This window comes from Prionailurus bengalensis, chromosome B1, assembly GCF_016509475.1.
Source record: "Prionailurus bengalensis isolate Pbe53 chromosome B1, Fcat_Pben_1.1_paternal_pri, whole genome shotgun sequence".
Lineage (NCBI taxonomy): Eukaryota > Metazoa > Chordata > Mammalia > Carnivora > Felidae > Prionailurus > Prionailurus bengalensis.
The window spans coordinates 146,708,680-146,736,665 of record NC_057344.1 but is presented as its reverse complement, the minus strand read 5'-3'; the positions used below and the strand labels follow the sequence as shown (position 1 = coordinate 146,736,665).

Genomic DNA, 27,986 nt, shown 5'->3' with positions numbered 1-27,986 from the left:
TAGGGTAGAGATGAATGGATACCATAGCTATTTGCCGGAGAGAATACATAAACTTGTTGTGTGCAGAGACTGGTGGAACCCACTGTATTTAAAAGATTGGTATATCCAAAAACAAAAACCAATTTTTAGTAATCTTTAGGATCTTACTGTAATAGTCTATTTAGAAGCAGAGTGTTGGGGAAAAAATCAGTTTGATATAGTGTCCAATAATATTGAGCTTAAAATAGATGTCCAGAATAATAGATCCAGAAAAACGTATTCTTTCCGAGAGAATATTTGGCTTATTACTTCTATGTTATGTTTGGTTGCAAATATCTGGCTTAAGGATTAGATCTTTGGTTCTCAAACTTTACAATACATCAAAATTACCTGGAGGACTTGTTAAAATACAGCCCCATCCCCAGAGTTTCTGATTCAGTAAGTCTGGGATTGGGCCTGAGAATGTGCATTTCTAGTAAGTTCCCAGGGCTGCTGATACTGCTGGTCTAGGAGTCCCACTCTGAGAACCACTGGATTAGGTTGCTTGTTTCATTGGATGTTACAACTAAATTCTTTCCCTGACTCCATTTCAATATAAAATGCAATGATCGAGTCTGATTTTTTGTTGTCTTCACATCTGGGTCTGTAAGAGTCTTCTTCCTTAAAAAATCTTTCTCATGTCCCTCTGTTCCCACCACTTTCCTAGTTCAGGGTATCAGCGTCTCTCAACTGAATTTTCGGAATAGTCTTCAAACTGCTTCTTCCTTCACATTGCTTCTTGCTCACCTCCACTCATTCTTTACATGGCAACTATAATTACCCTAAAAATAATGCAGTTCTGATTCTGTAACTGAGCTTTCTTTCTTGTTCTGTTTCTGATTCCTCATTTCCTGCCCCCCCCCTCCAAAACAGAACAAAACAAAACAGAACAAAACAAAACCCACAAAACCAAACCAAAATCACATTCAGTGGCTTCCCTCCCACTTGCACTCCCTTTCACCTGGTTCATTTTTGTTGTTTTTAGATCTCAGCTCACGTGTCGTTTCCTCCAGGAGGCCTACCTGACCTGCCTGGGATGGGACTGCTTGCCATTCCATGTGTATCTACAGCACTGTGTACTCCCTCACTACCTCAAGGATACCTGCTATCTTGCCCAGTACGGCGTGAGCCCCATGAGAGTAGGCACTATTTGCTGATCATTGTTGTAGGCCCCTGTTCCTACACATTGTAGACAACCAATGCAATCTTTAATGGACTGTGTATACAACTATTTCAGAAGCTGTCATCCAAATTAGCTGTCATAGTATCTTTGGTGGATCAGGGCAGAGCAACATGTGAGGTGAGAAGAGAATTCCAGGTATATTGATGAAGTTATTGGGCCATTGGAATAAAGATTAAAAAGAATTAAACACAGTATAATGCTTTGTTCAGCCTAAACCACAGCTTGTCAAATATTAAGGAAAACTCTAGAATTCTTCATCATTGGCACATAGTCGTTGCCAGGAGTAAGAGGAAATTATTCTTTCAGGCTCATAATCCTTTATACTAAGAAAGTCCCACAACTATCTGCTCAAGAGTTGGTTACATTCACGAAGAACATGGCAGCTGCTGCCACCAAATGTTGCCCACTGAGAGATGAACAGCGATTTGTCTGCATGGAGGACTCGGTAAGCACATCTGTGACTTCATGTTTGCCTGTTCTTAAAGTCCTAATCCCCAACCTCCAGCAATCCATCTCATATTTGTGGACACATTCATGAACTGTCAATGGAGCATAATACTTCTGTCCCCAGGAGAAATTCTTTTAGGCCAACTCATGCCAATTGTCTTGATTAGCAGCAGGAGTAAGACTGTCACTTCCCTAATGGTGGCAATATCAGATTCAGTACGTCTTTGTCTGGATCATACCCTAGGGTCTAACTCTTGGATTTTCAAGTCAACAAAAATGACTTTGCCAACAACTTCAAAGATAATGCTGGTTTTAAACTAACTCGAATGTATAGGAAAACAACAACAGCAACAAACTAGTCTTCTTCCCGTTTCTCCTTTAATCTTACATAACTATCACACTCACAACATCTCTGACACCAAGTGTTTTCCCCCACGACAAGCAATTCTGTGTGACACCAGCTGAGTATCCTATAGTTTGTCTCATTCTGACACCATCTGTCTGGAGATAGTGTCAGATCCCACAGGTTAAGGGCTCAGTCCTATAAGACTGCTCCCATCCCACTTCAGATAACAATTACAAGTCCAATTGTAATTCTGTGTGATTCTGTGTGATTCTGACTGGTGAGCTATAAATCTGAGGTTCCCATGACTCCCTCCTCAGGTTTCATTAATTTGTTAGAGCAGCTCGCAGAACTCAGAGAAATACTTAAGTTTACAAGATAAGTAAAATGTATGATAAAGGATACAGGTGAACGTCCAAATGAAGAGATACATAGGACTGGAAGAGATACATAGGGTCTGGGAGCATCCTGAGTGCAGAAGCTTCTGTCCCTGTGGAGTTGGGGTGTGTCACCCTCTTAGTATGTGGATGGGTTCACCCACCTGGGAGCTCTTCAACACCCATACTGCTGGGATTTTATAAAAACTTCCTTATGTATACATGATCAATTATTAACTCCATTTTCAGGCCCTCTCTCCTCTCTGGAAAATGGACGGGGGGACTTAAAATTCCAAGCTTCTAATCACTACGTTGTCTTTCTGGGGACCAGTGCCCATCCACGAGCCCACACAGAGTTGCCTCATTAGGACAAAAGATGCTCCTAGTGCTCTTATCACTTAGGAATTTACAAGGGTTTCTGAAGACGGTTGGCAAGATCTAGGGTCAAAGATCAAATATTTATATTTTCTATTATCTCACATCAAACTCACAAGTGTTAAATTTATTAGACAGAATATCAGTGTGTTCATTTACAATGAGAAATGTCTTTCCAATGACAGCAATAATTGGGCCTAACAACTAGACTGCACTTTTTCCTGGATCAGAATACTTATGACGATGAAGTAGGATATGACTAGTGCAAATGGAATCAGAAGAAGGGAAAGAATAGTCTTAAGGGATATTTCTTCCAGGCTATAGTGAAGAATGATAAATTATGTCTTCCTCACAATGGAGAACATCCCTCTAGGTACCTGTATGCTCACATCTCCAAGATGTAGGCTCCAGGTCTCTCTCGAGTGGTATTATTTTAACACTACTAAATTCTTGTGTGGTGACAACTTTCTCTGCCCTATGTTCTTTTTTTTTTTTTTCAACGTTTTTATTTTATTTTTGGGACAGAGAGAGACAGAGCATGAACGGGGGAGGGGCAGAGAGAGAGGGAGACACAGAATCGGAAACAGGCTCCAGGCTCCGAGCCATCAGCCCAGAGCCCGACGCGGGGCTCGAACTCATGGACCGCGAGATCGTGACCTGGCTGAAGTCGGACGCTTAACCGACTGCGCCACCCAGGCGCCCCTCTGCCCTATGTTCTTGATAGAACAATTCTTTCATGCTAAATTGGTCTTTCTTCTGATAAAATATAATTTTTTTGATTGCAGATTTAAAACATTATTATCTAGCCTAGTCTCCCTTTTATTTTATTATAATTTTTTGTTATCTAGTCACTGCCTTTCTTGGGGAAGGACTGTCAGTTAGACTTCTAGATTCCTAAAGCCTTATTTTTAGGTGATCTCTTTGGTTACATTTAAAATGGATAAACTCATACATGAATGTTGATGCTTATTGGCTCAATGACTTCATCCCCAAATACCTAAATGATAGGGATTTGGGGGTAGTTGTACTTGGAAAGGCACATGGGCAGGCTTGCAGAGAGCATCAGGATAACAATCAGACACCATAGAAGCAAGGCAAGGTGACAGCTTTAGAAGAGGACCAGAAAATGAAGGAGATAATTGAACTGGGATACAAGGATTTCTCTCATCATTCATTCATTCGGCAAATATTCATAGAGCATCTACCATATGCCAAGTTCTGTGGCAGTTACAGATGTCCACTTACAAAAAAAACAGAAACAAATTGGATTTGAGCTTCAGTCATATAACTGAGTCAAATTAGCAGTGCTGTTGACTTGAGGCTTGATTTTAATTTATTTTTTTTATTTTAATTTATTTTTTTTAAATTTTTTTTCAACGTTTATTTATTTTTGGGACAGAGAGAGACAGAGCATGAACGGGGGAGGGGCAGAGAGAGAGGGAGACACAGAATCAGAAACAGGCTCCAGGCTCTGAGCCATCAGCCCAGAGCCCGATGCGGGGCTCGAACTCACAGACCGCGAGATCGTGACCTGGCTGAAGTCGGACGCTTAACCAACTGCGCCACCCAGGCACCCCAGCTTGATTTTAATTTAAAAGAACATAAGAAACTCCAACCTTAAGTCAACACTGGTCTATAAACTGGACTGGAGAGGAACCTGGAAGTAGAGTCCAAGTGAGCTCAACTTAAGGATGAGAAGAGGGAGGACAAGTCTGGGAACCAGGCTGCACTTGACCCTCCTGATTTTTCCTAAACAGTGAAATCCAGGATGAACTAGCAGAAACCAGAATCTGAGAATACTTATTAGCCCTATTTTCTATGGAGTAAAAAAAAAAAAAACAAAAAACAAAAAATGACCACAACCTTATGGCTCTTATTTTAATTCTCTTCTGGGAAAGGCGAAACTAATTCTTGGAGCTTTATGCAGAAGACACGAAGCAGAGCCTATCAATCCTGGTGTGGGTCACTGCTGTGAGGACTCATATGCCTTCAGGAAGCCATGCTTTGATGATCTGCAGGTAGATAGAACTTACATTTCTCCACCTTTATCCTGTGACCAAGTCATCAGCCTTAAAGAGGACTTGTGCAAAGCTCGGGAGGAGCAATTCCAAACTGAGAAGCAAAAGTAAGAATCTTTGTTTAGTTTGTTCTCTAATTTGTTCTGCCAGCAGGGGAGCAGGTACAGAGAATGGTAAACTGGGCTCAGATATAAACATTGTATAATGAACGGGTCAGCTAAATGTTATGTTGGAGGTCCAGTAGAATTGAGAATGTTGGCATATTTTGCAACTATGGCTATTGTGGTTGCTACCCCAATCAGATCAGTTAATGAGATTGAGTCTATTGGTCAGAAAATATTGACAGAGAAGTACATTAAAGTATTTTTCCTAAAATGCAAAATTTGGAACATTTGCATGTGGGTGCATGCATGTATGTGTGTATGACATATACATATATAATGCATATGAAAACATTTATAAATTAGATAATTTTATGAACATAAGTTATTACTTTGCAAAGTACTATTCTGTTTTGGCTGCTGTTAGCAATGCTGAAGCCTACTGGTCAGAAATGCTGCCAGTAGAATACAACGTCTTTACGTTTGAACAGGGTTTCCCAATGTGTATTCTAATGTAAAAGGTTTTCTGGATGAAGTCAGCAATGGGGTCTGTGGGTTGACTGCATGAGTCTGTTGATCTGGGGTGAGCCTCAACCATTCTCAGCTGGGCTTGCTCAGAAGACTCTATGGTCAGCTGCTAAGTCAGCTGGGAGTTGGCTGGCCTGGGCCACATGGTCTTCTGTCCTCCAGCAGGCTAACCTAGGCTTCTTCACATGGCAGCTGGGAGAAAGTGGCTGTGTGGAGGCCTCATGAGGCCCAGGTTTGGAAGCATGCAATGCCAATGCTTCTGTAAAGTAGGTCATGGGGGCAGCCCAGATTAAAGTGGTATGGAAATAGACTTCATTTCTTGATAGGAAGGGTTGGAAAGTCACATCATAAAGGACATGAATACAGAGAAAGATGGACAATTGGTCCATTTTTGTAATCTATCAGCCACCTGTGGATCATTAATATAGCTGTTGAAACTATAGAAAATGACAAATGTCAAGATAATGGTGGAAAAAGAGGCGATTAACTGGGTCTGAAGTCATCAGAAATGAGGGGGATGACAAGACTTTCTATATGCGGCAGAAATAAGTAAAGATAAGGGGTGTCAGAGTTTGATAACTTGTACTTCAAAGGAGCTGTGGCTTTCCAATGAAAACGAAGGAGTTATATTGAAAGCAGTAAAAAAGAACTAGATACAAAGGTAAGTGGATTTCAAGCAAAAACAGTCTCATCTTGCAAGGTCTTGGGGGAAGTTATGTGCTCTGGGTAGCTTCCTGTTTTCGTTTAGAGCAAGACAGAGAAGTTCAGAAGAGAAGCTGTGGATATGGGAATGTTTTCTTTTTTTTTAATGTTTATTTTTGAGAGGGGGGAGGGGGAGAGAGAGGGGCAGAGAGAGAGAATCTGAAACAGGTTCCAGGCTCTGAGCTGTCAGCACACAGCCCGATGCGGGGCTCGAACCCATGAACCGTAAGATCATGACCTGAGCCGAAGTCGAACACTTAATGGACTGAGGCACCCAGGTGCCCTGGGAACGTTTTCTTGAGAAAGCCTCATGTTACAGAGGAGACAGAGGACCAAAAGAGCAGGAGATGGGTCAGATTAAGGGCATAGAAACATCAGCATCATGACAGATGATCTGGGAGGCTTAGATTTCTGGTTGTGACTGAGGCTGAGGTGACAGAGACATCACGGGCTGGGCTTTGGAAGTAGCACACACAGCACAGAAAACTTTAGGGCAGCTGATTTGTTCTTTGCCACTGACAGCACAGGTGATTAAGATCTCACAGGCGGTTGGCATTTTCTCCAATTCTCCCCACTCCTGCGTAGACGGATCAAACGGAACGCATTGTCAGGTCTTAGTAAAGAGACTACTTGCTTGCTGCTGAAGACAAAGAGTTCTCTTTCTTAGTGGCATTGATCATCCATCTCTTCGCTCCCATTCAGCTCCTGAGCTTAGAGCCAACATATTCTCATGGTCCAGGCATTCTCCCTCAGCAGGAATTCTGCTGCTGGTGAATGTGATGTTAGAAGCCCCATTTGGAGTTGCCAAAAGTGACTGTTCTAGAAAAAGCCAAAGGGTGAAATTCTAATATCCCTGAATCAGCAGGATGCATTGAAAGCACTCCTACCCCTGACGGTGGGGCGGTTCCTTCCAATGCCCCTGATCATGTCCTCAGGAGAAAGCATGCAAGCCCTCCTCCTCATTGTTCCTTCTCCCCCAACTTCATTAGAAATGGTAGCTTACTGTATTTCTAGTTAATTTATTTACTCGAAGACATGCATTTGCAGGGTCTAAATACTGTTGGTCCAACAATATCATCTTGCCAAGTGAGGCAAAGTTTTTGTTGCTTCTGGAATGAATACATACTCATGGGCAGCAAGCACAGGTTGTTGCTTGGTCTGTTTTATCACAGTACTTGCAATTCCTACGCCAGCTGACCCTTGGAATCCTTTCTTCAGTTCTCCAAGGTGAGCCAGTCACAAACTAGCCTTTAAAACCTCCCAGTCAGCACCCAAAGACTGTTGAGACATTTAGTTAGCCATTCTTTCTTTAGTTCAGGCTTGATGTGAGAATGTAGAAGAACGAGGTCTCTTTTCCTTCTAGCGTGCAAATTTTCTTCCTCTTGAGGAAGTCTCTGAGTATTGATAGGCACTACTCTATGTATGGCATCTCATCAAATTTATGAGGGAGATAACATTATATGCCATTTTAATTGTAAGGAAACCGAGGCTCAGAAGGCAAGAAGACTTAGTATGAGACTATGCAACAGGTAAATAGTTGTTGAGCTGCAATTTTCACCCAAGCTACCTGGCTGTAACTACCAACATATAGCTCTTAGTGTGCCAGAATCAAGGGGTTATAATATTAGTTATAATTTCTTAAACATTGAGTTATTCTATAAAGGCTAGATAATAAAAAGTATAAAATATTAGGAATCGTCCCTGTCCTAGCGAAATCACTGTGTTCTCTGTATGGAGAAAACAATAGCATACGGATAGTTAATGTAGAGATTTCTGGAATATTCTGGGAGGATCCATATTGGGAGTCAAGGGTCAAGCTGGAAAAAAACCCTTCTTACTTCCTGGGATAGTGGCAAGGGCTCTGTATGACTGGCTGTCACAGCATAAATTTGCAAAAACACAAAAGGAAAAACAAACAAAGGAGTTTCTGGAGAGGAAAGAAAAATTCAGCAGGATAGAAGAGAAAGTAGGAGTTGAGATCATGTAATAAGACAGAGACAATAAAAAGGAAATAGAAGTTCGAAGTAAAAGAATTTAAAATCCAGTTAAAAATATTGAGTGGCAATGAGAAGATTTAAGAGAGTATATAAAGATTTAAGATAGTATATAAAGACTAGACTATGCTTTAAATGAAGTGGTGGGTAAATTTAATGAAAATAAAAGATTAATATCATAGAAATGAAAAACTGAAAACAAGCTGATGGTACTGAGAATCAAAACTAGGATTTAAGATTTAAAAAGGTAAGTTAAAAATTGTAAGCTAAAAACATAAAGAATTAAGGGAGCTTTTTAAAAATTTTTATTATAATTTTTTTAAGGGAACTGTTTTTAAATAACAGCAGTAGGGTTGGTAGGTAGAAAGATCAGAGTGGGAGAGGAAGGAAGTGGTCAGGAGGGGTAAATCAACTCCAAGCAGGTCACATGTATGTGACAGTCTGGGGGGGAGGGAGTCAAGCTTTTAAGTGGCACAGAATCCCCCACTTTAGAAGCAGCAGCCTTTATATCTGGGGTTTTAAGGAGAGATATCATGACATCCTGATACCCCTGCTATGAATCTCATTCCCAGACTTTTTGTCTTCTCATAATGGGATCCTTTTCTTCCCCTTGCTGGTTCCAGGATGATTGGAGTGTTTCTCCTGGTTGAAAGAAGCAGTTGCTCTCTGGTGTTCTGGAAACATAGCAGTCTTGCCCGGTTTCCCCCTACTGGTCCCTCTGGGGAAGTGCCTTTGGAAACCAGCCCACCCAGCAGGAGAAAGAGGAAAGCCTGGTGACTCAGGCATAAGTGAAGGAAGGGAGAGAAACTGTTGGGGGTGAGACTAGAGAGTTTGGGAGGGGCCAAACCATGAACACACTTGGATCCCACAGCTTGTGAGACAAGAGGAGGGTATAGACAAGGGAGCTTTCCTGCCTCTCCCGTTAGGTTTCTCTATTACTGTGGGATCTACAGCTCAAATCCTCAGGGAAATTGTAAAGATGCTCGTTAATTCTTTGCTGAATGAATAAGTGAATAAATAGGAGGAGAGCTGTGACAATGTACTATTTATTGTGGGAGTCAGGGAGGACGGGAACCATGGTTGGGCAACCGTTAATTTGAAATGGAAGCAAGTTGTGCTATGATTATTATAATTGTTCATCGTTCTTATTATCTTTTACATTATTTATTGCCTTAAGTACACCAGTTACTGTACTCAGCCCTTTAAGACGTTATTTTTGGTCCTTGAAAATACCTTGCAATGTAGGTGTTCAAATTTACTTTTTATAAAGGTCAGAGAGGTTAAGAATCTCACTTACCATCACACTAACTAGTTGAACCAAAGTAAGTTTGACTTCAAAGTCTGTGCCCTCTTTATGCTATTAGAAGGAAAGAGAAGTCCAGATTTTGCATGAACCAGGGGTAAACCTCGTCCCCTTCCTATGCCAGCTTCTGGCCTTTTGGTGCTGAATGCCCTAAGCCAGACTACAGAAGCCCCAAATGAGTGTTTGGAAATAGGGTCATTCCCACAGTATAAGTATCCCTGACAGCTAGTGTTTATTGCCTGGGACTTAAGTAATCCTATGCTTTCATGGATAGGTCAGTGAATTTCATCATCATGGGTAATATTGTTTCTATAGGAAAGTATATTTTAAGACAAAACCCACCAAATTCCAATGGGAAATAGCCTGTATTTCTCCACCTTTACTAATTAATTTCTTAAAAACCGATACTGATTATTTGAAGGTAGGGTAAACTTCTTTGATTATTTATCTAACCATACAGACTTAAATTATATAGAGGCACTTAGAAACGAATACGGCATTTTCTTTCAAGTGGGATCAGGTTTAGGTCTAATTAGAAGAGTAAATATGTACAGACCAGCTGGGTAGAAAAAATGCTGATACTATTCTATTTCTTTTTAAAATATTGGTTTATGTTATTATTGAAGTAATGCACAATCATCGCAGAAAACTTAGAAAGTACACAAGAGAGAAGGAAAAATCATAATGATTTTATTCCAACACTGCAGTTACCCATTATAAATATATGTGTAGTATAAGAATACATGTCACATATGTATGCAAGTGCACACTCCCGCAATTGCCCTTTGTGGTTCTAATATTTAATAATACAAGTTTTGCACAGCCTTGCGACTACCTGCTTCCACAAATCTCAGTCCCAGCAATTATCCCTAGAGTCCTCAGGGGAGAGCTTATGAAACTCCCTCCCCCTCCCCCTTGGAGCATTCTCCAAGCATGCTCTCCCTGGCACCACTCCTGGGCCACTGGGAACAGTCATGCCCTCCAGGGGCTGCTGTCACCTGCTCAGCTGCAGACTGGATCCCTTGAAATGACAAAGCTACTTTATGTTTTGTTGTAAGAAGAAAGACAGCCCTTTCCCCTGACTCCCAGGATTATGCCCTTTCAGCAGGTACCAGGGCGGGGCTGCTCCCGTGTGTCTTCATGGTTTGCAGAACTTTAATGAAAGTTCTCTTACGGTGCTTTTTCAAAGAGTTACCCTGATCCCATGTGACTCAGAAATGAGTCCAATGAAGGCTTGGTTCGGGAACCACAGAATCATTGCTTCTTCCACTGACCAAGCCTTTCTTCCGGGACGGGAAGGGTATGAGCCTGACTTCTTGTGTCTGGATGAGTTCTCCCACGTGGTTCCCAATCCTCATGCCTTCTGGGAGGGAGGCTCACTTCCCTGGTTTGCTGTATATGCCCAGAACTATAACACTCCCAGGGAATGTTTCTAATGCAAAATGGAGAGGACATAGAACCTTATTAAAAAGCTAACAGACAGTATTACATGGGATAACATCGATAAGTCATCGCACCTTGCCTGGATCATAGTAAACATCAGCATACTCAGAAGATGTTGGCCGTTGCCATTTTTTTAAATATTTCTGGGGGGAGGTGGCGGGGGTGTGAGAGTTGGAGGAGTGGGAGAGGGTGAGGCTGAAACGGCTAGTTCAAAGAGGCATGTCCCCTGGGCTGCCATGTTAAGCTGGATACCTTATTTTATTGTTTAATGGGATCAGCATGCTATGGGCAACAGGGCACGGCTGTTTTTGTAGGTCCTGAGGGCACTGCTTGATTGGGCTAGGCTTGAGAGCTGCGAATGGCCAAGTTTGCTTTACCCACGTCCCCCTCTTTGCTCCCGGTGCCTGCCTTCCCTGTGAGTGACCATGCTCACTGCCGCACAGTGCCTGAGCTGTGCCACTTACATGTGGGGGACTTCGCTGTTAGTCACTGCTGGGCAGCAAAAGGTGGTGGCATCTCAGTCCATGAGTCGAATGACTCAGCAAGTTGCTTGGGCCAGCGGCCCACATTGAGGTAGCTGGGAGAAGAGGAGGGCGTGTCTGGGGCCCAGAGTGAACCTAACCACAGTGTGTACCTCCTCCCTCATTGCCTGGTCTCTCTTCTCCCTCTTCTCCAGCTGACGCAACTGGACACAAACTGTGGCTGCCACATGGGGCAGCCCACCCCAGGCAAACAGGGGTTTGGAGTATCACATTGCACTTCTATATTAGCCTCCATTTACCTGTCTGTGGGCAAAGCCTAAAATCTTTACTATCTGGAATTATTTACTGGACGTCTGGTTTCAATTGTCATAGAAATAGCTACTTAGAGCTTTGAGATATTTTCTTTCATACCCATCCAAGGCACAAATAAGGCCACTAGGTAGTATACATGTGAACCTGAAAATGAAGAATAAGGAAAGGTTTTTGGTGAAACAGTAGAAGACAGATTAATGTATATTTTCCCTACCCTTCATGCCTTATTTTCCTTGTGGTTAAATCTGTCTTGGTCTAAAACAGTAAAAAAAAAAAAAAAAAAAGAGAGAGAGAGAGAGAGAAAGATAACATTGGAAGATTTGGAATACTATTTCATCAAGTAGAGAGACAGAAACCAGGTTACACTTTTGGAGATTCATAGTGGCAAGAAACTACAGTTGTGGGGGAAACTCTTTTGTGAAGGAAATCGGAGATGACTGTCAATCCATTATAGTTTCATATTAGTTTATTGGTTTATCATTAATAACATATGAAGGACCCTCAACTTCGAGGTGTGCTATACTTGTAATATTTATTTGGAAGTTAGTTGTTCAGAATAAATGTTCATTACAAAATGCGATAGGAAAAAGCATTTAATTTTAAGATATAATCTATTTATCATCCAATGCAATGAAAAGAGAAAACAAACATGTTTACCCTAGTAATAGTCATGTAAAATAATTAAATTTAATGTATCAATTATGTTAAGGAGATGTACTGGAAGAAAAGTATGTTGGATAAAACACAGAGATGGAGATGGGCAGTGTGAAAAGTATGAATACACCATGGCATTTTCAGGGCTTTTAAATATTTTTAAAATGTATTTATTGTCGGCAGAGAGCATGTGGGTGCATGTGTGTGGGGAAGGGGCAGAGAGAGAAGGAGAAAGAGAGTCCTAAGCAGGCTCGGAGCTGTCAGTGTAGAGCCCGACGTGGGGCTCAATCTTGATCTCGCGGGAGATCACGACCTGAGCGGAAATCAAGAATCGGATGCTTAACCAACTGAGCCACCCAGAGGCCCCAGGCCTTTCATAAACTTCAGAGTGGGAGTGACAGAGAGGCGTGGGTGGTGTTCAGCTCTAAGTTAGCAGGGCAGGTGTGCAGGCTGGCCATCTAGAACTCAGGCAGCACTTGCATTTTTGCCACTGATTTCCGATTCAGGCTCCTGAGCAATCTTGTGAAGCAGAAACCACGGGCAACGGAGATGCAGTTCCAATCAATTATTGCAGATTTTGCTCACCTGGTGGAGACGTGCTGCCAAGCAGAGGAAAGTGAAATGTGCTTCAGAGGAGAGGTATCCCTGTTTCCTTGTCTATTCTCTTAGGATTTACTGAAGTTCTAAACAAAGTACTCTCTCCATCCCAAACGTGAACGGATTGGGAGAAAAGCACAGTGTAGACGGATTGGTGTAATTGACTACATTTAGGTTCAGGGTATGTTACTATTTATGCTTATTTGAGGAAACCAGCAGAATTGAATACCAGAGTCGTGGCACCAGATGGAGGTGGATTGGGGTTGGGAGAGAGAAACATGAACTGAAGACTTTGGTAATTGTAGAGAAACGGTGTCCTTAAAAATAGAGTGAAATTTTAAAGAAATGACAGTTTGAAGACCTTATGGGCAAACTGTAGTTTTGTTCCAGAAATTTCTGGAGGGCACAATAGGGAATAGTTGCCAAATGTAATTGGGGCTTAACTAAGGAATCAGGGACAAGGGTTTCATTTTCTTAGTGGCCAGAAGATCATTGGAATAGGGGTGAAGACTACAGAGAGGAAAGAGAAATGACCAGAAAAGAGTGCTCGTGCTTACTCACCAAACTGACTGCTACATTAGTTTCTGTAACTAATCTAATTGCATATGGTTACCAAGTAAATGATTTTTCCTAAGATGGTAAAGTTATAGGACTTAAACTGCTAAGAATATCATGGTAGGCTGTGGCCCAGAAAATTCATGTCAATTCATGGAAGGGACCTAGGACAAACTGCTCTCCCAGGGACGTGATTCAAGGAGCAGAAACTCAGATATTGTAGTATCTGAGTAAAGGAATGCAAGTGTGTAGTTAAAAAAAAAAATAATAAAGCAGTCTTTATAGTGAAAACAGGCTGTGGATGGTTCAGATGGGGGATATGTCTAGCGATGGCCGAGGGAAATGTTTTCACGGGTAACAATTTTCCTGAATGCCTTGATTACCTTCAGTGGCTCTTTTCTACCTATTCACTAAACTGTACATGTGTTTATGTTAAAAGTCACATATCTATAGTCTAGCCAAGGGCAGGCAAACTACAGCTCTCAGGCTAATGGACTCCACTTCCTGTTTATATTAATAAGGTTGTATTGACACACAGCCCTGCCCGTTTATTTACATATTGTCTATGGCTGCTTTCTGTCTATAAGAGCTGAATTAAGTAATTGCAGGATTGAGTGGCTGTGACAGAGACTGCGTGAACTGCAAAGCCCTCAAATATTGACTATCAGGCTGCTCACAGAAAAACTTCACTGACTCCCAGATTAGTTGATACAAAAAATGAAAGTAATCACCTATGCTAGAATCTATTTATTTTAGTTTTTTTTTTAACGTTTTATTTTTGAAAGACAGAAAGAGAGCTCGAGCAGGGGAGAGGCAGACACAGAATCTGAGACAGGCTCCAGGCTCTGGGCTGTCAGCGCAGAGACTGATGCGGGGCTTGAACCCATGAACCGTGAGATCATGACCTGAACCACAGTCGGACGCTTAATTGACTAAGCCACCCAGGCGCCCTTCTATTTATTTATTTTAAAGCCTTTTTACTTTTTGTAAAGCATTCAGAAAACATGTTTCCATCTAAGCGACAATTCCATAACCACACAGATCAACACTTTGAAGAAGGGCCTAGTCTGGGAACTCCCAAGGGAATTTTCTTGAGGCATTCTTGCTCCTGAGTGAGAATACTACTTGCTCAAACTGTTTAACCAATGTCCTGCTAGGAAGATTTCTGTGCTCTTTCCCCCACATTTTTTGCCTAACAGTAATCTTCAACTTAGTGGTTGAAAAGCCCAATATCTTCCCCTTTCCCCCTTCCTTCTCTACTTTCTTTTAGGATTTCTCTCCCCCAAATTAAAGGAGAAAACAGAAGCTATCTGAAGAATATATCATGTTAATTATAATTTGCCAGAATTACTTCTTCAGATAAAAATGCTTATTATCTGTAATTATGCATTATCTCTAAAGTTTGGTCAAGTTGATCCTGGTATGATTATTCTAAGGCAGTGAGTCTGAAACTTTAGTGTGCATTAGAATCACTTACAGAGCTTACTCAAACAAAATCAGTGTTTTCCACCCCAGGGTGTCGGATTTCAGTAGTTCTGGGATGGGGTCTGATAATTTGCATTTCTAACAAGTTCTGGGTGCTGCTGGTGCTGCTGGTTTGGGGACCACTTTAAGGATCACTTTAGTAAGGTGCAAGTAGGTAATCATAAACCGTTCCCCCATTCCCTCCCCATGTTTCTGAATTGTCTAATTCTCAGTGAGAAGTTGGAACCAAGGACAGTAACAGAAATAATGAAACAATGGGAAAATAACATATTTATAAAAGGAAGTGAAAGGATTTGTGGATATTAGATATGAAGATAAGACTGGAATATTTACAAAATAACCTTATAGTATATAAACAGGCTTAGCAAAACATGTGGGAACGGATGATAAAACTACTTTAGAATCTTATCCTCAAGAATTTGTGCAAATCTCCATGCTTCTGTGTTTGTGAAAGGAGTCTAGGTTTGACAATAGGGCAGAGGAATAATGCCTAGAGACTCCAGGAGCCTCCATGGAACCACGACCCCAGAAGCTCAGAGGCTCAGCCAGTTGGCAGTCTGTGGCTGTTCCAAGTTAGCTATAAAAGACTAACCACTCCAGGGACCTACGGGCATTTTCTTTGTTTTCTTTTCTGATATTATAGTAGTCAATTATGTAAACCTGTCCTGCCTGCTAAAAGAGAGGGTGAGCAGGTTTGAAGACTGCCTTTCTAGCTCTGGCTGTTGGGAGGACAAAGCATTTTTAGATAAGATGGAAGACATAGTTTGAGAAGGAAGCCAAATTCTAAGGAGAAAAAGGGTGAACCAACAATGTTGGAATGTTGACAAGAGAAAAACGAATATATAAGAGGAAAAAAAAAGAAACTCGGCTATACAGGGTGAATTTGGATTGTCCAAAGAACGGGCATCTCTCACATTTCATGAAATAATAACACAAATTGTAGACCTCAGCAGGTTCAAGGAGAAAACCCTACTCACAGATACTCTCTGCCAGGTCAACGGGGAATGATAATTATAGCCTGAGATATTTCTCTGTCAACCAGCAGAGTATAATATAGAAGAAAGCAAACATGAATTAGCAGAAATGTGGGCAGGTTGGAACAATGCTTTGAAAATAATACATGCAATTTCACAATGAAAAAAAGCAAAGGTCTACTTTTAGATGCGACTTAACACAAGTTCATGGGAAAAGATCTGCTGGGTAAGTAGTCTGTACCCAACAACTTGATGGATCTATTGTCAGAGCCACTGTAGTCTTGGATGCATTTCCAAAGAAAAAACAAGGACCAGGTTAAGCAAGGTGATAATCCCAACGTAGGTGGATCAATGTGGGTGAACTACCAATGCAGGTGGTCACAGGTTACTATGTTCAGTTTGTTATAATACATTACACAAGCTTTGAAAATTATATAAGCAATACATGAACACAACAAGAGCTCAAACAGAACACCAGGGTACATTTCCCCTTCCCAATTTTGAGTTATTTCTTCTAGTTTTCCTAGTGATTCCCATCATCACCTTAATAGTTTCCTAAAATATTCAAAATATTCACATCACATAATGAATATGGTGTGCTTCTGCTGACTTCAAGAACCCTATCCGGAGACTCTTTCTTAATTTATTTAAAAGTATTTTTAGTTCTTTTATTGCTTCTATTTCTTGGCCCTTCAGTTCCAGTCAGCAGCTAATGATTCTCCCAAACATAAGTAACATGTCTAAACTTCCTTTGACTTCCTGCCAAGTTTACTTTTTAAAGCTATACCATTGTTCTACATTGTCTGGGTTTATGTATCTGCTTATTAAATACAAAGTTTATATGCTTTGTTCAGAAGTTAATGCTAAAAACTGGAAATGATTCAATAGTATATTTAATTGTGTGTTTACTTTGAATATTACTTATATCAGTACCATGAATGGATTGACCAACCGAATGATTTACCCTGTTAAAAGGTGTAGAAATTAAATGAACACTCTTCTCTTACCACTACCAGCTGCAGAAAATCATGCCACTTTTATTTAGTTTCACATATTTGGACTATGATTTTCTTGTATATCCTTCTGTATTTAAGAGTTTCTAATTGCCTTTCTTTTTTTCTGTTGGCAAATAAAGCACGCACTTTCATCAGATTACTAGAATGTTTTAAGTTCTTAATAAGACAGTTTTTTAATAGAATATTCTGTCATCTTAAAAGAATATTTCAAAAAGCCCTCTGAGCTAATCTTTCAAACAGATGTAGTTATTTCTGGACTTATCCATGGCTATTCACATAGGGTTTCATTTCAGTGTAATCCTGGGTAAATTGGACTATTTCTAAATACAATTTTTTTGTTTTTTTCTTGGACTAGTTTACATTTTGCTGGGCTACATTCTTAACATATGTACATATGTATGTATGTATTATTTCAGAATAATATATAAACTTTCTGGGTCCTTGTATTTTATTATTTTTTTAAAGTTTATTTATTTTGAGAGAGACAGACAGAGAGAGAGAGAGAGAGAAAGCCTGGGGAAGGGCAGAGAGAGAGAATCCCAAGCAGGCTCTGTGTTGTCAGTGCAGAGCCCAACACAGGGCTTGATCCCACAAAACATGAGATCATGACCTGAGCTGAAATCAAGAGTCAGAAGCTTAACCGATTGAGTCACCCAGGGGCCACTGGGTTCTTGTATTTTAAAATATTATTTTGTCCATATATTTGCACAATATTTTTGCTGATATGTCAATGGGGGTTCTTTAGGTGTAAACAATAGGATCAAATTCTGGCTAAGTAATATTAGTTTATTGAAAGAATAGTGGTGGCTACAGTTTCAAAAACAAGCTGAGCGGTAGACCAAAACCAAAAGCAACTCAGAAATTAGTGACTTTCTGGTATTTTACTGCTATGACATATCATCATTTCATTATTCTTAGCCCCTATTTTTGCACTTTGATATTTTGGTCAGTGTCATACTGATGGCCTCTTTCTTCCCCCTTAGCAGTTCATCAATATCTCTTACATTGATTTTTTTTTCTTTTTAGCATCGACAAGGCTTTCTTCTTTTTTAAAAGCATTTTTACCATTATTTCACTGGGGTCTTGGAAGAGATGAGAGAAAACACATTGTAAGAGGATATTGGCTGATTGTTATGTCCAGAGAGTATCTAGAATGAAAAAAAAAAAAGGATTGAAATGCATGTCACAAGGATATGGAGAAATTGACTGGTAATGGTTATCCCAAAGTCTTAGGATGGGTGACCTGTTAGCAGTCTACCAACATGTCCAGGATTATAGGACATCAGAGTGACTAATTTGATGTCAGTGTAAGGAAAATGTTTCCTCTTTCTTTTCTCTGTTCCCTGCATTCCATCACCTCATGGAACATGAGTCCATGCTTTCTATTTCTAAATCTTGCTTGTGCTTTGCCTCAAGATGTTGAGTTATCATCCCTTATTTCATGTAGGACATTTCTCATTATTACAGTAGTTTTTCAGATTCCTTTCTTCTACCTTACCTTACCTTTACCAGAAACGTTTTCCCCCCACCTCTGCATCTGTCATCATTACAAGTGAGAAATTTACCAAGGAACTATGGAATAAATAGGAATAAATAAAGTCAGGAAGGACGGATATGGAGAAATAGGACTTACCCACTAATATTAGGTTCAGAGCAAATGGATAAGATTAAATATGACGGTGTTGAGGTTGAGCTTATGGGAGAATGTCCCATGAAGATTGATTTAAAAAGTCATGGGTTCCCAGAGAAACAAAGATTCCTTAAACTGCAGAGCTATTTTGAAAACCAAACTTAAATAGATTCCAGTCTCTAGATAATTTAGATGTGGTACTGTTTGAGGGTAGGAAGAAAGGCTAAATTAATAGACTTTTAACCATGTCCCACAGGGTGCTAGGAGCTCTGGGGAGTTCAGGTCACCTATCCACTAGGGCGCGCGGGCTCATGTGTGTGTATGTATGCGCGTGCACACGCACACACACTCGCTCATGCACTAATCTTAGCAATGGAATTCTAGGGGCCCTATTCCCACTTCACTAAAGATCACTTAACTTTTACCTATCTCTCTGGGCTTCCAAGAATGACTTTCATTTGAATAAAGAGCATACAGGTAAAAATTGGGGAAAACTGCTGGACTTAGAATAGAGGTCAATACCAGTGTATATGAAGATGGTAAGGACACGGATCAATGTTCGTGGTTTTGATCCTTTTGAATTCTTATACCTGATTATATAATGATTTAGCATGGGATTAGCCTAGAGCAGTTTTAAAATGCATTGAGAAACTGATGTTGATTGTTTTTACCCTGCGCCAAAAGAGTCCCATAGTTTTGTGAGGAAAAAGCAAAGTTGTTTTTTTTTTTTTTAATCCAAATCTGGGGTCCTCAGAGTGAGAGAGGTATTGCAGTTAAGTAAGAGCTTAAGCTAAGGGACTAGGCTGTGAGAAATTCTAAGATCTTGAGCAGTGAGCACTTAAGAGCCCCCTCAACAGGCATATAACAGGTAAGTCTTAAAGATATTTCTGTTTGGGGATCATAAATGTTCGGGTGTCTTCTTTTGTTCTGTTTTTCTCTTTCTTTACCGATGTACTTATTTGCTTTCTTTTCTAGGGGTCCAAACTGATTGAAAAGTGCCAGTCTCTCTTGGGACACAAATGATCCCAGAAAATGTCAGTGCGGAATCTTTGGTGAGATCCGCTTTTTATTTTTCATCAGTAATCAAACCCATGTCTGAGATTCAAAATAAGATTCAACAAAATCATTTCTCAGCTACTCACAATGTTACTCAAGAACACTAGCGCGGCTACACTAAATCTCTCCTTTTCTACTCAGAGAAACCTACTTATCGTAACCTTGATACAACCAGCTTACACTCTTCCTTTCTCCCCTAAGCTTTCGGCTTCTCAGAAGCAGCACCAGAAATATGAAATCAAGGGGCTTTTCAGGTAGACGCGATGGGCTGCCACACTGAGCTAGAAACTGGCTGCTGGGTTTCCAGAGTGAAAAAGACCCGCCTGCAGTTTGGAAGTTTCTGTCCGTATCACTGCTGAAAATGATTATTGATGAACTGAATGGAATGTGCTTTATAATAAGTTAACTTTAGAATTGCTTTGGCTTTTTTTTTTTTTTTTGAGAAAGTGTGGAACCGGGAGGGTACTTGGAACTGCTTATAACATTCATTCATTGAATAGACTTTTAATGGGTCTAGTGTATGAGGCGCTACCCTAGGAGCTTGTGATACATCGGTGACCATGAAAAACTGAACAAAATCCCTATCTTCCTCATGTTTACCTTCTGGGGGAGGTTGGTGAAAACATATCTTTCCTTCTTTTTGTCTCTCTCTCTCTTTCACCATCAGTTAGACTTGAACTAACTAGGACTTTGCCTTGTGCCTATGGCATTGAACACATGATGAAATCAAGAAAATATTTAACGTTCTGTTTGCCAAGAGCCTTTGAGTTACTTGCAAAGCTACAAAAGGTCATAACTGAGGTGGGGAATAGGTTCTGTTGGCCGTACATTGTCTCCTACGTGCCAGATAAGTCTGCTTTTGCAACAGCCGGTGTCCTAAAGACACATAATTACACGTAACTTCTTGCTTATTATTGTCACTGGCTACAGTAATAATAACTAGCATGGTGCCAGATACTAAATTTTTACCTGTAAAAACTCATTTAGTCCTCATCATAATCTAATGAGGAAGGTACTATTAGTAACCTTCCCATTCTACAGACCAAGACGATGAGCACAGAGAGGTTAAGTAACTTGCCCAAGTATTCACAGATGGTTTGGAACCAGGTTTCAAATCTAGACCATCCATCTCCAGAAACTGGGCTCTTAATCAGTGCATTCGTGCTTTTTTGTCATGTCAAGGAACATCATTATCTAAAAAACTCAATAGCAGAGTAATCTCCCTGAAGCACTGATTGCAAACAGTGGTAGTTTTCTCTGCACAATGTTGAGAAGAGAATGGCTAATTCCTTCTGTGAACAGCGAACCAAATAACTCGCTCTGTCTCCTTTAACCATTGATTCTGCCACCAACGCCTCAGCCTTGGAAGAATCCCCCAGAGGTTCATTCAATTTCTCATTATTTTTTCTCTATCTCTTTCTTTCTCTCATCTCTTTAATACATATTTGTCAATTCCTTTTTCTATGTGTGCTCATTTCTTTCTTTAAACTTTGAAATTGAGTTCTGACCCCCTTGGCCCATTTTCCTCATCCTTCCACCTTTTATCTTTACCCTAGGTATGTGAGGCTGACATTGGAATGCAGGGGCCCTGATGTTTATTGACTTGAGCTTTCAGTGATGATTTGTATGGTAGTCTTTTCCCCAGCAATCCTAGGATCAATGACATAATGAACTTATCATTTGGACTTATGTTTATTTTTCCAGATTTTTTTTGTGTTTAATAAAAAATAAGCAGTAATAGTGTAGTGCTTACTAAATAAGTGAGTTATTCTGATTAGAGAAAAAAAATCTCATTATATTGCATCTCACCTTGATTTTAAATAGTTTTACCTCACTCCAGTGATTTCAACATGTTTATATACATTAGCAAATTAGATGTGAAAAAATGTTTGCAAGTTCCTATTGTGTTTAATACACGGCTAGGTGCTATAGAGAAGAATATGAATTTAAGACCAGATAACTAATGCATTTATACAAGAGACAAACACATAAGGAATTATAACAAGGGGCAGATTTCAAATTTCCAGTGTCACAAGAGCAGAGCTGATAATGTGATTCACAAGAGTTTGAGTTCACAAACTGTCACAGAGACCAGGAAAAATCATGGAAGAAGTGACCCTGCCCAATGACTAGAAATTAGGCAGGGTTTGAACAGATAGAGAAGTGGTGGGATGTGAGGTGTTTTGGGGTATGGTGAGTGATTCAGTTTGGTCTGTTGTAAGACAAAAATTAAGTAGTTGTGGGCAGTGCGATCCAGTGGAAGATAGGGATATAAGGGTGGGTGGGGACATACTGTAGTTTAATTTTAACAACAGTTAAGGTTTATCACATTTTAAATGTGTAATGTGCCAGCCTTGACATGTATTATTCCTATAACTCCCACAACCATCCAGTGAAGTCGGTGCTACTATCCCATTTTACAGATGAGGACAAATAAGAATGCCAGACAGACAGAGTGTAGTTTAGGGTGAAGCCATAGATTATGGGGGTTGAGAGTGTGGATTCCGGAGTGTGGTTCAAATCCTACCCAGTTTTTCTAAAGACCTTAGCAAATCTCCTAACCTCTCCATGGCCTTCCTCATCTATAAAATTGGGTTGAAAGGGTAGCTTCTTTGTGGGACTATAATAAACACTAAATCAGCTAATATAGGTAAAGCTTGAAACAGTACTTGACAAATGGTAAGTGCTATTAATTTGAATGATGTGAAATTGCCAGTTTGGTAGGTTAAATATTGACAATTTCAAAGGGCTCAATCAATCTAATAGGTGTTAACTATTATTATTTAGAAGACAAATGAAAAAGAAAAGAAAAAAGAGAAAGAAAAAAAAGAAGAAAAAGAAAAAAGAAAAGAAGAAAAAAGGACAAATGGATGCCATTGAAGGGTTTTGTTCTAATGCATCCTATTCCTTTCTTTCCTTTCCCGTGTAGATACAGCAACATGACAGTTACACCTGCCATCTTGTCCTCATAGACTGCCTTGAAAATGGACTTCTTCCCCGTTCAGTTCCTGAAACCAATGTGAATGGCCCTAAGCAAAATTCCATAGCAACACTGCCTAACTGAACATTTCATATAGCCAAGAGATAGTAAAATATACCACCAAATCAGAGAAAACCAGACAGAAAAGATTCTATATTCCTTTAGCTACTGGGTCCGATTTGTGAAAAGGATGCATATATACAGGAGCTTTTAGAAAAACATTTTACATAACTCATTTGCACATTCTTTTATTCACTGATTCACTAATTCATTAAGTCTTTTATTCAATTCATTTTTATTAAGCACATCCTATATACAAAACACAGCATTAAATTCAGCCAAGTATACAAAGATGAATGTAACAGGTCCTCTACCATTAATAAGTATAACATTACTGGGGTTGAATTTGAACTAATATGCAACTGGTAATAAAAAACCTGAGCCACCTGAAGCAAGGATAAAGAGTTTTATGACAAAAGTTTGTACTCTTGTATTATGCAAAGATGCCTCCGAACGGATTTTTCTCTCTGAAATTGTATTGCCATGTAACAAATTATCCTAAAATTTGGCATACTACAACAACCATTTATTTTCTCATACATTTTCCAAAGATCAGGAATCCAGGAGTGGGTTAGCTGGGTTTTCTGGCACAGGGTGTCTCAGGAGGCTGTAGTCAAACTGTTAGGGCTGTGTCATCTGAAGGCTTGACCGGGACCAGCCCATGGCCCACTCATCTGTGGGCTGTGGACAGGAGGCCTCAATTGTTGCTGGCTCTGGCAAAGGTCTCTGTTCCCACGATGCAAATCTTTCTCTGGGGCTGCTCTCGCCATGGTAGTCGGCTTCCCCCAGAGCCAGTGACCCAGGAGAATGAGCGAGGAGGACGCCACAGCGTTATATGACCTAGTTGCCCAAATCGCACACTGTCACTTCTGCTGTCCTCTGCTCATCAGGATTGAGTCACTAGGTCCAGTCCATTTGCAAGGTGGGAAGGATTAGGCCCCACCTCTTGAAAGGAGGAATATCAAAGACTTTATGAATATATTTTAAAACTACCACAGAAGCGAAGTTAATGTCTTATTAAATAATTTTATTTTTCTGCATCTGGTAGGACTCTGTGCTTGCATGTACTTGCTACTTCTTGTTGGTAACTTTCTAATCATAACTTATCTATGCCCTAATTCAAAAAGTACCACATGTTTATTATAGGCTATTTAATAAGCATAGAAAAATAAGAAATGATTCACCCATAATTCTACAATTCAGATATAACCACATCTAATGTGTTTTTGGTTTGTGTGTAGGTACAAATATTAGTGTACACACACACAAACATATTTTATGCATAATAGATATTTTGAATATTTGTATGCATATCCTTATTTAGATATCGGATATGTAAGAAGAATTTCTTCCATAATTACAATTTATTTGGAAACATAATTCTAATAGCTGCATAATATTCTGTGGGTAAATGTTTTTTTCCTTCTGTTTTTTTTCCATAAGTTTGAAATTTTAGGCTATTTAATTATTTTTATCACAATAGCAATATAATACGTATCTTTGCACAATGGCTTTGTATGACTGATTATTTCAATATAGGATCCTCTAAGCTGAATTATAGGATGAACTTCCTGCTGAACTGCTTTCATGAAAAGGTATATCCACTTGTATTTCCACCAGTAGTCTCAGTGGCCATCTGATTGTAATTTGCTGAGTATTTAATCTCATTTCTTAATCTTTGCCAATAGACCAAAAAGTGCATTTTGCTTTTCTTAACTTTATGTTTTGATGACATCCGAGTTATTTTGTTGACTCTGTGCTCCAAATTCATCCTTAGCTGTTGGTTCTTTGAAAATGGATATGGACCCTTTAGAATTATTTTATTGACTCTCCCCTCCAAATTTGTTCTTAGCTCTTGGTTCTGTGAAAATGGATATGGACCCTTTAAGTGTGTTTCGTTTGCATTGTGCATGATGTCCTGCTTCGTCGGTAGAGGGCGCTGAAGAAGCATTGTAGCGGGAAATTTGGTCTTTCCAGATTCCCCGGGCTGACTGACAAGGCTTTGGGGAAGCCCACTTTTTTCCTCCACTGCTTTGCCCAGAGTGCTTTCTCCAGGGCAGTTTGCCTGTAGGGTGCAGCTTCCTTTACCGTTTGTTCCCCCAACTCCTCCATCTTTCGATTTGGTTTGCGGTGGCACAGCCTGGAGCAGTGCACATCTGTACCTGAACACAAATCGCTGCTCTCCACACCACCCCCTGGATTCAGTGCCTGCTCACAGAGAGGGCCCCCGGGGGTGGCCATCTAGTAAGCTACCTTACCAGCCTCTGTCCCACACAGCTTCAAAGATACTGCAGCCCAACTGATGCACAGAATTGTACTGGGTTCCTGCAAAAGAGGCCCCTATAGCTCCCAATCTTGGCACGCACACTTCTGCTTTACAGTCATTCTCCTATCATCACAGCTTAATTAAAGAAAAAAAAAGTCCATTTATTTATTTTGAGAGAGAAAGAGACGTGGGGGCGGGGCAGAGAATTCCAGGCAGGCTCAGCACTGATGGCGGGCCTCGATCTCACATACCATGAGATCATGACCTGAGCCAAAATCAAGAGCCAGGTGGTTAACCCACTGAGCGACCCAGACGCCCCACAGCTTAATTCTTTATATTAAACTTCTCCTGCTTAAATTACTGTGTTTCTGTCTCCTTACTGGATACAGTTGATCACCATTAAGATACAACTCTCCTCTCACAACACACCTAGTAGCTCTTTGTATTTCTACTGTGATTTTACTTTTCATGTCTTTTTTCTTTTTTTCTATCCATGCCTTGGAATTTTTCTTACAGATCTTGTAGACTTTCAATATATTGATGATTAATCTTTTGTCATTTAGGACAGGTACTTGACACTGATTTAAATTTTTATAAGTATACTGAATTTTAACAATTTCATTTGCCCTACTTTAAGCAAGATGAGACCTTTTTCTGAATTTTAACAATTTCTTTTGCCCTACTTTAGGAAGATGAGATATTTTTCTTTTTTTTTTTTTTTAAGTTTATTTACTTTGAGAGAGACAGGGTATGTGAGCAGGAGAGGGACAGAGAGAGAGGGAGAGAGAGAGGATCCCAAGCAGGCTCTGTGCTACCAGCACAGAGCCTGACGCAGGGTCTGAACTCATGAACCGTGAGATCATGACCTGAGCTGAAACCAAGAGTCAGATGCCCAGTCGACTGAGTCACCCAGGCACCCTGAGAACATAATTTCTTATTAACTGATAGCTGGAAAGATAATGATGCAAGCCTCTGTTTTCCTCAATAAAAGATTTCCTAGGACTCAAAGGTCACAGCACACTTTTACCTTCATTGAGTTTAGGTTTCGGTTTTGGTGACACTAGGAAGTAATAGCTTTGTCTAAAAATGTTTCGTATTTTAATTTTGATAGTCTTCGAACTTGGGCTTGTTACATACAACCTTTTCCCTTAGTACATGTAATGTAATCAAACCAGGTAACACAATGCCTGTGAGGAATGTGAATGAAAGTGGTTTAGGGAATGGACCAATGTTGCATAAAATGCCATTTTAACATAGAGTTCACAAATAAAATCATAGATGATACTTGTGGCATTACCAGTTTTTTGTCCCCCCTTTCTTCAAGTCAGTTTTAGCAGACTTTTAAGTATCTTGGGAGTTGTGGGATGAGTTGTCTTGGAGAAAAGAGCAGAGCTCCAGATTCCCTGCCTATTTTTTGCTACAACAGTTGTGTTATCCTTTGTTTTCATCTGGCAACAAATGGTTATTGTGGATCAACTCTTGTCCTAGCCCATTAAACGTATTAAGTCTCTGTGGTATACTTGTTTGGAAAAATAATGAAAACCAGTTTAACTGACTTTTTTAAAATGCTTAAGAACTCAGGGCACCTGGGTGGCTCAGTCAGTTAAGTGTCCGACTCTTGATTTTGGCTCAGATCATGATCTCAGGGTCATGAGCTGGAGGCCCACACCAGGCTTTGTGCTGACTGTGGAGTCTGCTTGAGATTCTCTTTCTCCCTCTCCCTCTGCCCCTCCCCCCTACTTTCTCTCTCTCTCTAAAAAAAAAAAAAAAATTGCTTAAAAATACTTTTTGAAAGTCATGAGAAGAACAGAAAAAAAAAAAAAAGAAGGGTTCGGGTTGAGGAAATTGCAATTTGGATTTCTTAACAGAAATCCAACCATCTTTTCTATCCCAAAGGACAGATAGCTCTGATGTTACAAATAGCCGAAAGCCACCAACCACATAGAGACAGCCCTGGGTTTCATGAAGAAGCTAGAGTTTGCACGGAGCTGAGAAACACCATCACTCACTATCAGACTCCTTTGTAGGGTAAGAGTGTGCTTCCTTTTTATTTCAAGAGCTGGCAGCTTTTACTCCTGAATCAGTTCTGAGAATCCGTTGATGATTTTTTAATTCTCTTGACAGTTCAAGCTGAAAGAAGTTTACCCTACATGATATCTGAAGACATCATTTAGATTCAAGTTCATGGAGTGTTTTACTATAAGAAAGTATTTTGGATACACAGTATCCAAGCTTGTTTCAGCCTGAAACAAATTCCAGCTCCTTTCAGTGCAACTGTGAAGCCTAGGTCAACTCATCACTTCAAAGAGAGACAAGCTTTTTCAACATTCAATTTTCCACAGATTCAAGTTCACAGACATTTGTATGAATGCAAGTATGGAATTTGTGCATTCATCAAATAGTAATATCCCTCTAATTTTGCTGAAGTGTTTCAGAGTTTCAGCAATTACAGCCTGGTCTGCTAAACGGTTGTCTCAGTTTTTACTACCCGTTTACTTTGGAGACATTTCATTATAATAGCCTTTTCTGTACTGAATCTGAAAAGGAGAAGGAGAAAAAGGGTATTAAAAATTGAACACAATTTGTGCGCTGAACCTCTTATAGGAATAGGCACCCAGCATACATACATATTCCCAACTTACTTTGTTATTGTTCTTTGAATCTCTCTTTTCTCTTCTTCATTTAATCTTTGAAGGATGGATTCCAGGAGAGGGAAATGAAAGTTAATGTACTGAGCCACCTGAAAAGGGAAACAAAACAAAACAAAAAAGAATGCAGATTCTGTGAGAGGTGCTGGGTCAGGAGGAAGCAAAGAGAGATTCAGGGTGACAGTATCCATACATCACTGCTAATTTCTTTTTCATCTTTATCCATGAGGAAAATGCGAGCATTCTCTTTGGAAGGTCCCTGCACGAGCCTATGCAGTAGCGGGACATCTGTCTTCTTTAGCCGCCTCCGCTCTACAAATGAAAACAGGAATCAACTATAGTTAGCAGTCCATCGTAGAGAAAAAGAAGAAAGACAAGTTGCCCACTCATTTTGTTTCTTTAGCTCACGTTGGGAGACGACCTAAGAAGAACATACAAC

The 27,986-nt window shown here is 40.1% G+C and overlaps 2 protein-coding genes across 4 annotated transcripts in view; one reads left to right on the top strand and one right to left on the bottom strand.

The window, feature by feature from the left end:
* Positions 1 to 25,071, top strand: part of LOC122478806 (alpha-fetoprotein-like) — a 54,923-nt gene extending 29,852 nt beyond the window's left edge. For 2 of the 3 annotated variants that reach the window (XM_043572487.1, XM_043572489.1), the window contains exons 11-15: positions 1,508 to 1,646; positions 4,642 to 4,868; positions 12,787 to 12,919; positions 19,513 to 19,589; positions 22,523 to 25,071. In XM_043572487.1, coding sequence (XP_043428422.1) covers positions 1,508 to 1,646; positions 4,642 to 4,868; positions 12,787 to 12,919; positions 19,513 to 19,560 — 547 coding nt within the window. In that variant the 3' untranslated portion in view covers positions 19,561 to 19,589; positions 22,523 to 25,071. Of the gene's footprint in view, positions 1 to 1,507; positions 1,647 to 4,641; positions 4,869 to 12,786; positions 12,920 to 19,512; positions 19,590 to 19,794; positions 21,332 to 22,522 lie in introns of those variants that run through there. The other variant, XM_043572488.1, reaches the window with a different exon arrangement.
* A 1,621-nt stretch (positions 25,072 to 26,692) lies between these two features.
* RASSF6 (Ras association domain family member 6) overlaps positions 26,693 to 27,986 on the bottom strand; it is a 49,666-nt gene continuing 48,372 nt past the window's right edge. Inside the window, exons 9-11 of the mRNA XM_043572486.1 lie at positions 27,741 to 27,859; positions 27,542 to 27,639; positions 26,693 to 27,436 (exon numbers count right to left, since the gene is read on the bottom strand). Coding sequence (XP_043428421.1) covers positions 27,361 to 27,436; positions 27,542 to 27,639; positions 27,741 to 27,859 — 293 coding nt within the window. The 3' untranslated portion in view covers positions 26,693 to 27,360. The remainder of the gene's footprint in view (positions 27,437 to 27,541; positions 27,640 to 27,740; positions 27,860 to 27,986) is intronic.